This window comes from Silurus aristotelis (assembly GCF_946808225.1).
Source record: "Silurus aristotelis genome assembly, chromosome: 1".
Lineage (NCBI taxonomy): Eukaryota > Metazoa > Chordata > Actinopteri > Siluriformes > Siluridae > Silurus > Silurus aristotelis.
The window spans coordinates 22932450-22941735 of NC_139574.1; the positions used below are offsets into that span (position 1 = coordinate 22932450).

General features: G+C 38.4%; 1 protein-coding gene across 1 annotated transcript; it reads left to right on the forward strand.

The window, feature by feature from the left end:
* Window positions 1-6811: 6811 nt before the first annotated feature.
* On the forward strand, window positions 6812-9073 carry nppcl (natriuretic peptide C-like). The gene is made up of 3 exons (XM_083553738.1): window positions 6812-7361; window positions 7960-8101; window positions 8297-9073. Exons 2-3 carry the CDS (start codon window positions 8003-8005, stop codon window positions 8597-8599), a joined length of 402 nt encoding a protein of 133 aa, XP_083409864.1. The 5' UTR covers window positions 6812-7361; window positions 7960-8002; the 3' UTR covers window positions 8600-9073.
* Window positions 9074-9286: the final 213 nt, after the last annotated feature.

Consider the following 9286-nt stretch of genomic DNA (forward strand, 5'->3'; position numbering starts at 1 on the left):
TCTAAAACTATCCAGTTCACAGTATAAAAGCAGGCCTACACGTCTTTGCTCTTGCTTTGGGGACTAGATTCATCAGGTGTAAATCATAGTGATGGTTGCATAACTGTGAACAAACCACAAGCATTTGAGGTACTTAAAGCAAATGACTCCACACTGTATCACAGGCCCCATGCAGCATTACTGGACTATTCTTATGAAATAACCACTAATACTCGCTGTTATGGAATGGCATTATCATTATTATATTATAGTGCTGAGACTTATCATGATGATCATTATTATTATAGTGCAGAGACCTGGGGTAAAGGTACAGAAATGGGCCAGTAAAAGGCTTTTTAAAATTGAAAGCAAAAGTAGACTGATATACTGAATTTGTATTTGTGGTTAATGACAGATGGCAACTTCACAATTTAAGACATTTTGTTTTAAAGACTTTTTTAGCAAGCATTTGCAATCAGCTCTAGGGTTATCGATGCATTCATTTTGTACCAAGAATATTATGCAATGGCCAAAAGAAAATATCAGATGGCAGAAAATGCCCATTCCATTAGGGCTTTTAAAAAAACAGATTTATTCAATCTACTTGGAATCACATAATAAGGCAAAATCTAAAAATTGAAATGATAAAAACTCTGTTTAGCCAAAACTATGTGGACATTTGCTTATCACACCGTGTAAACTTGTTGGACATTCCATTGCAGAACCATGGGTAATTTTATGTAGTTGCCCTTATAGCATACCTGCATAACCTACCACCTTATCTGTGACAGGAAATGTGTTCTAATATGATTACCACTAGGAGGAGATATATTAACATTGCAGAACCTAAAAAAAGAAAGAAAAAAGTGCATGTTTGTCAGAATTGGAACTCTGCACACTTGCTTGTAATGTCCATGCAACTAATAGATTGGCTGATCGTAGTAGGGGCCTGGGATCAGGCCTATCAGTAGAGTGGAGATGTTTTATTGTTCATTGAGAGTTCTTTGTATCTTATCTCCATTTACATTTACATTTGCGGCATTTAGCAGACGCCCTTATCCAGAGCGACGTACAAAAATGCTTTGAGTCTCTAGTAATGAATAAATCTACACTGGTACGCCAGATTACAAACTTAATATAAATATAACTCTAGAATTCTACAAACGGAAATAGCAGATCCATAGCAGATCTGATGATCAAATCACTGTTGTCCATTCCAAACATTACTGTAGGTTGTGTCCTGGGAAGAATTGGAGACAATTACTATATTTGCTTTTAGTGAATGCTGCAAGGTTAACTTGTTTTAAAAAAAAAGATCATATGATGTTGGACAAAAGGATAATGTGTCCTATTCACAGAACCATTGCCAGCATACAAGGCGCTGTTTTCAGGACACTTGTATTCAAGATGGTCTGTTTGACTGCGGAGTCAGTCTTCCACAGCTTTTCTATCAAAGGAGTCTTGTAGGTAACCTGCTCAAGAGTACCAGGTCTTTCAGTTTAATTTGGACAATAGATTTATGCAGGACGTGTGCTGCCAAGGTGTTCCATTCATTTGCGAGAGCAGTATTTGAAACAAATGTCTGTTGGGCCAAAAGCAGGATTTTGGTCGGTTGATTGCAGAACTGCAGTGTGGGTAGAATGAGTGAGTGGTAGAGTGGAAAAAGTGTGGTCCAGTACTTGCTGAATTGGCAGATATTTCAAATCCATGAGATAATCATAGTGTGTTTTGGCATTAACAAAAAGGTCTACCTGTGCCCCCCCAAACATTACACAGGTTTAAGATGCCACTTCTAGCTACCTCTCTCTGTGGCTTCATTGAGCCATTCTGGCAAATGTAGTGCGCTCGGTTCTCAGCACCTGGCGTTGACTCAAAAGTGGCAAGAAGATTTTGAGGCTTAGATAGACCGCCCTGAGTTTCAGCTTGTTAACATGTTCTACTCATACACTGGTCCACAGTCTATAGGCCTCTCGGCTATCTCGGATTGTTCACATCACAAATTTGAACATTGAGTATGATAATTTGTGACATTTTGACATTTCTGTGGAAAAAAACTTGCCTTCTGGGCCCTCTTGATGCTCTGTCACATTCAATTTCCTGCCTTGAATCATTAGAGCAACACATTTGGACACACTACAATTCTTAAAAAAAAAAAAAAAAAAAGCTTAAAAAGTTACTTTTCTGTTATGCCAGTGGCGATGGGAGATGTGCTAGTGTGAATTCTGGTTATATTCAGTGAGTCAATTAGCTCAGCTTATCAGTAGGAACCAACAGTTTTATCTGACTAACAGCTCCTTCTATTTAACTAAACTTTTTATTTGCTTAGATTATATTGTTTTTACCTAGCAAGTACCACTATTGCATACTGTTTAAATCTATATTAATAAATGTAAAATCATCAATGATAAAGTGACTGATGATGGTTGTTATATTGACAAATATAGTAAGCATCCTGGCATTGATATTTTGCCAGTTGATATTTTGTTGTCTGCACCGTTTTATTCAAATCCAAGATCATTACAATTCCTAAACATACAATCATTTGTGAACTATGAATCACTGTAAAGCACAAAATATATAGGGAGACCCCAGTTAGATGTATAGAAGCTTAAACCAATTCTGCATAATGACCTCATAAAGCAAACAAAAAAACTGGGGAAGAAAACTGGGGAAGGCTATGCTCCATATTTGCACCGCTTCTAACAGAGGTGCCATCCTGCTGTGGATAGTGAAGACGGGCAGAATATCATTAAGGGGTCTCTCTGCCTTCAATACAGGACCCAGATCACGAACACTGCCTCAGTAAAGCCACCCGAATAGAGTCTGATCTCTCCTATCCTTTCATTCCCCTGCTATCTGGCAGATGATACAGAATCCAGATTAGATTCCAGAGTAGCTTCTTCCCACAAGCTGTCAGGATCCTCAATAATATACTGTGTGCTGCTTATCTACCTCTGAATTAATTAACACAACCCCATCACACACTAGTCGCTGTTACCATTAACCTCCTGGTATTTTGAATATTACTAATCAAATACAGCACACATTATGTCAAAGGGACGTTTCAATGGATAAGGGTATGTTAAATGTCCTAAATGGTAACTTTTATGGTGTCAGTAACGATTATTCTGTGTGCTGTATTTATTATTATGTTCATTTTGTTGTATTTATTTCCTTGCCATGTGCATTGCCACTAACACATTGCTAAGGTCAGCAGATCTGACCATCTGGTTAGTGTTTTATTCAATTGTTCAATTGTAAATTTTCTGGGAACTTTTTATTTAAATTGTTTACTTCCCTGCCAAGTTAAATGGAAGTCTCTTAATAATCGCACACAAATTAGTTAAGGTTTGTATAAAATTTGAAAATGTCTCAATACCTGCTGCAGTGTAGAAAAAACTACTGTACTTTGTTTTATGCCATTGATCTTAATGTATTTTCTTTTGTTTATGATATGCATTACTTTTCCTGTCATAGCACTTATTGAGGTCCGTTATAAAAATTGTATCTTTTAAAATAATTAAGTTCTTAAAAAAAAATAAAAAATAAACCCAGAGAAGCTATAAAGAACATACAGAATAAACACCACTGGCAAGCGCACACACGTCCCACTGATGCTGTTGCTGGTAGATAATGTCTGATTAAAACGGTCCGTCAAACCCAGTACAGGAGGGAAAAAGAAAACTATTTTCTCCTGCCTGGAACATGTGGGGTCTGATGGGGTCACTGTGGGTTTTATGTGACTCTGTCTAAACTGTCAGGGCGGTATGAACAGTAACCTGTGTTTTGCAGCTGACTTTGCATTAACCCTGCTGACATCTGACCGCAGTGCATTCATCGACTCTAACAGAGGCTTCTGATGGGTTCGTGTGGCAAATGAACTCCTGCCACGAGCCTCACTTTTCCTGCCATTCACCACAATCACCATGGCAACAAATGCAGTCAACTACTTGCGACGGATGCGTCCGGTGTCTCTACTGTGAAGCGAAATTTCTCTCCTGGAGAAAACATGCTAATCACTGCTCATTGTTCCAATGTGAGCACAGAGTGTGGGCAAAGCTTTGATTTTAATTACAGTGCTGTGGAATCACGCAGAAGAGATAATGGCATGTCGTGCTAAAGGCGTTCAGACCTGTGGCTAATGGAGTTTAGATTTTCCTCCTCTCAGTCCGATTGAGCGCCATTGTAAGCAGTTAATTACAACGATCCCCAGCATACAAATATGATTGTAGGGGTGTGTAGGGGTGTGTGTGCGTAGGCGGGCTGAAGCCTACATATTGTACAGATTACAAATGCACACACACACACCCATGCACACATTATTATACTATAAGCTCATTTTGACTCATGCTCGTTTTAATTCACTTAACATTGGCCTCATTGCTCTATTATGAAATGCTTTAACTATTACTGCATATTGTGGAGTTGGTTTTCCTGTAGTGCAAATTCTTTTTTTTTTCTCTTTTTCTTCAGTCATATTGCCTATAATGAACCATTTAAATCTGGCTATATGGAATTGTAAATCCAGAAATGTACTCCACTCACACTCCTTTTAACTGTTAAAGGTCAAATATTGCCACTTTTGCTAAATTTTGTGTTAAAGTATTAAACATAAATACTAAAACAACACTCTCTCTAGACTGCTATTATAAATTCAAACATACAAATGACAGTATTTTCCATTATTAAATGTTGAAATTAATGATAGTAATTTGGTCTGCATGTTAAATGAAAAGCCAACAAACACATTAAGAAAAGAAAATCACAGTAGCATGTAAAAGGATTAAATAATTAAATCCAAAATGATGTTTTAACATTAATTCTCAGATAAAAATCCTCTTAACAGTTGTCACGTTTGAAGGTAAAGCTTTAGGAGTGCTACTTAGGGATACTCTTAATGATATGACCCTTTGGGAAACTAGACATTGGTTAAAAGCACCAATGTTTGTTCTAGGACCACTGTATTGTGTGTGTGTGTGTGTGTCTGTGTGTGTGTGTGTGTGTGTGTGTGTGTGTATAGTAAAATGAAGTCATTACTGTCAGTGTTGTGCCACAGCTTGGCCAGACAAGATCACCACCTTTGTGGGCCCCTCGATTCCTCCCTTACTTTCTGTCTGTCCCTTGCTCTTTCTTTCCCTGAAACTCAAAGCTTTTTCACTCAAAAAAAAATTATTTTCAACTTTGTGCCTTCAGTAGGTCTCTTGTCCTCTCCCCCACCTGCATAATAACACAGAAATGATCCAGCCCACACACATCCATGCATGACACCTTTCTGCTTTTTTTCTTTTTTGTCCCTGCCCACAGAGCTGGAACACACACACACACACACACACACACACACACACACACACACACACACACACATCCATACACACTTCACCTTCACCATGCTCCCTCTCTCTCACTCTGAGGTGAAGCTCGAGTGCATTCCAGCAGCCTCTTGCCATCCCTTCATATTTTATATTTCATCTCATACCTCGGTTCGCCCACCCGTCCTCCTACTCACGTTTTCTCTTTTGTCTTTCACTTTCACACTTTCTTTTTCTCAAGTGACAACCTAAGAGAGCTACACAGGCCAATTACTCTTCTGCAGTCTTGGTGATGGTCTAATGTATTGATGCCTTCTCTGTCATCCTCTCGCAAAATATCATTGTAGGATGAAATAAAGCTGTGACAGATGTGCCCGTGTGCCTGCAATTGCTGTTATCAGAAAAAACGTTATCAACTGTTTTTACACATTCCTCTCAGTATTTTGAAGTGATTAAACTGACTACCTCTGTATATCCTCACCAAAGGCAGGACCTGTGGAATGCTGATGAGCTTCTCCCTTGGAAACAATACAGCTTGGTTAATAGTGTTGAGAGATGTAATATCTGACAGCAGAGTGTAGGTATGAAAATGGGTTTGTGCAGTTGGCCAGCAGTGGCAGCAGCTGTCTGCAGATCTATTCTTCACTGGGAGAGAGAGAGTGAGAGTGAGGGAGACAGGGTACACAACCGTAAAAACACCAACCTGATCAAACAGCAGAGCCATTCACCGACCTAAAAACAGAAATAGGTTTGTGTGTTGATGGTTTACTGCCATTTAAGAATGTTTTCATGTCTATATTATAGTTCATTTATAAGAGTTGCCATGCCATTGCCATATCTGTGTGTGTGTGTGTGTGTGTGTGTGTGTGTGTGTGTGTGTGTGTGTGTGTGTGTGTGTGTGTGTGTGTGTGTGTGTGTGTGTGTGTGTGTGTGCGCGCGCTCGCGTGCATGGTCAAGTGTTTGCCTGCACCACATGAGTGTTGGCTCTCCTCATGTTCTCGGGGGCCGAAGGGGAGATGTAAGCAGATGGCACTGGCAGACTGTTACTCTTAAAGAGAAAAACCATAGGAACAACAGAAAAGAATAAGAAATACAGAAAAGAATTGACAAAAGATTTCAGTTTGACAAAGAGAAGGAATAATAAGTATTCACCACTGAGCTCAGATTAGACATGAGCTTCTAAGTTACATTCTTATGTTCTCTGTAATTGGCCACAACATGCTATCTCTCACAATAAAGGTAAAACAGTATTTTACTGTAAGATACAGTAAAGATGTTACTATTTCTGTTGTTATAAACCTGGTGCATGATTAGCAGCTTTAGTTTTCAGATATGTTGTATTAAAACAAAAGTTTAGAAGCAAACGACGAAGGCTGTGATTTAGAAATGTCTACAATAAAGAAAAAACAATAAAGATATGCTGCCGTTTGTTCAGCAGTCATAACCCTGTGCCAGGGCATGGCAGGTTTGGCAGCCAATGCGTATCCCAGCAAACAGAGGGAAGTTAAAAAGCGACACTGATCAGATGAGGAATGAAGAAGGAAAGGGTGACATCATTTTGGAGAGGAAGAGGGAGAGGAGCAGCTCTTGTTCAGTGTTAATGTGTGTTTATTCAAGCATGTCCATACAAAAGGGTCAAGGTGCTCTTTCAAAAGGATGTGGACACGAATACAGGCAGCATCCACAAGACAGAGTGACCTGATATCACTTCTCTTTAGCTATACCAACGCCTTAAGAATGACAAGGTGTGTGGGCTTGTGTGTGTGTGTTTGAGAGGAGACAAAAATGTGTGTCTGGGGGAGTGGTCAGAGCCAATACACATCCTATTCTCATATAGGAGACACTATTGAAACACTTCTTCAACTTACACATACACACACCACAGAGCTCACACTATAAATCAAGTCCTGGGAGAGAGAGAGAGTGAGAGCAAAGGAGGAGGAGAGAAAAAGATGCTCATAGCAGGTGCCAAATATTGAGGAAGACGAGAGCAAGAGAATCAGACGAAGAGTGAGGATGGAGCAGAGCTCTCACTGAACATTCAGCCACAGGTTTTCATACAATCAGTCTTTGGTGAGTAACTTTTTTTAAATTGTGTTATTAAAAAATAAAATACAAAATCTATACTATGGAACAATCAAGATAATTACTTTTTTTTTTTTTTTTTTATCGTTTTTTTCTCTAAAAATCAGTTTTCCAGAATTTCCAGAATCTTACTGTTCATCTCACTATACATACTTACCTTTAGTATATAATAAATGAATGCATTGTTGAATCTGAGACTACAGTTACATCTGCTTACAAATATAATTCCAAGACAGCAATAAAAATGACACACTACTACATTAAACTACATTATTGTGGTAGTGTTAATCTTTTCTGTTCTTAATGTTCATATTATTGCTGATGTTGTAGCAAAAATGTATTTGTGACCAGTAAAAACATTGTCATTCAGTCACATTTAGAGGACATAAGAAATAACTCTCACAACAGAACCATAAAACAAATAAACACAAGCGCAGTCAACCTGAAACACCTGCCTTACCATTTGTGTTAAAAACCGATAATGAGATTAAGCTGCCAAAGTTTTGATCTTTCTGTGTTTATCTATAATTACGGATTGCTGTAAGTAAACATTCCAAATGAATTAAAATGGATTGTATTTCTTTAGGTTTGCAATAGTCTGTGTATTTGGGCTCGTGTGTCTCTGCTGCATGATGCTGTGCTCTGCTGTTCTGGCAGTGCTGCTCCTGCTGGCACCACTGAAACCCAGCTATAGCCGAAGTCTGCACACCCCTGATCGGGCCATGCAGGTAGTGGATGAACTCATTTCTGCTGGACGTAAGATGTAGTGAAACATTAGAGCGTAATTAGAATCAACAAACTGTCTAATTATAGATGTTACTTAAGCATAGCACATTTAGAACTAAGAATTAGGTCACTGCTTACTAATTCTTTCTTAAGAATCATGAGATAAAAAGTTGATTCATCTCTGTTTTCTACTGAAGGTTATCGAGCAGTTCCTTGAGCGTTACAATGACCTCTTAACTTTAGATGATCTGGAAAATCTCACCAGTGACCAAACAGAAGAGCCGGTACAGGTCTTTAATTCTGGCATAAAAGTTGCAGAAAGTCCCAAATGGATTGATATACCGGTGCAGAATGCAGAAAACTCCTGGGTTCGTCTGCTCAAGGGAGCTCTGGCCAATCAAAAGCGAGCTTTGTCAGATCGGTCCCGGAGGGGCTGGAATCGAGGTTGCTTTGGCCTGAAGCTGGACCGAATCGGATCTATGAGTGGCCTTGGGTGCTAATGACAGAGGGACAGAGCAATTTGAGATGGTTTGAGATGGTTTTTAACATCAAGTAGATGTTCCTTATAGTAACAGTCTGCAGTCAGTTTTTCTCAACTATATGGTGATGTTCTCATACAGATTCTTTCATAAAATTCTTACTTTTCACAGTCTTTCTGATAATATATTGTCATAGTGTATTGTAAATTGTTTAGTATAATGTGCTGTAACTTTTTAGTAAATCTAGTTCTGTCTATACTGTAATGGTAGAGGAGTAAAATACATGTTTTTGTGTTCTTGGTTATGTATTGTTAGATAATACAAACATCTTGTATTAGATATTGCGAATCATGGAATTATATTTCATATATTATAAAATGGATTAACTATGAACTGTGTTTAAGACTGTTTTGAAGGACATGCATGAGGAAAACACAGTTCATCTTTATGTTTGTGTATATTCGGCATGAATAAAATTGTTAAATGTGTTGAGGATCCACCCGTTCCCTGCATCAAAAATTTGTTTATGCACCACTGGAAAGAGCAATGAACCATTTCATAAATGTAAACAATATACTACTTCAATATACTGTTTTATACTGCTCTGCCTTCTTCTCAGTGTGACGATCTGTGCGTATGTATCCAATCATCTTTTTCTGCATAATTTTTTTGCTCATAATAAACTTACTAGGGAATGCCAGTGAATGC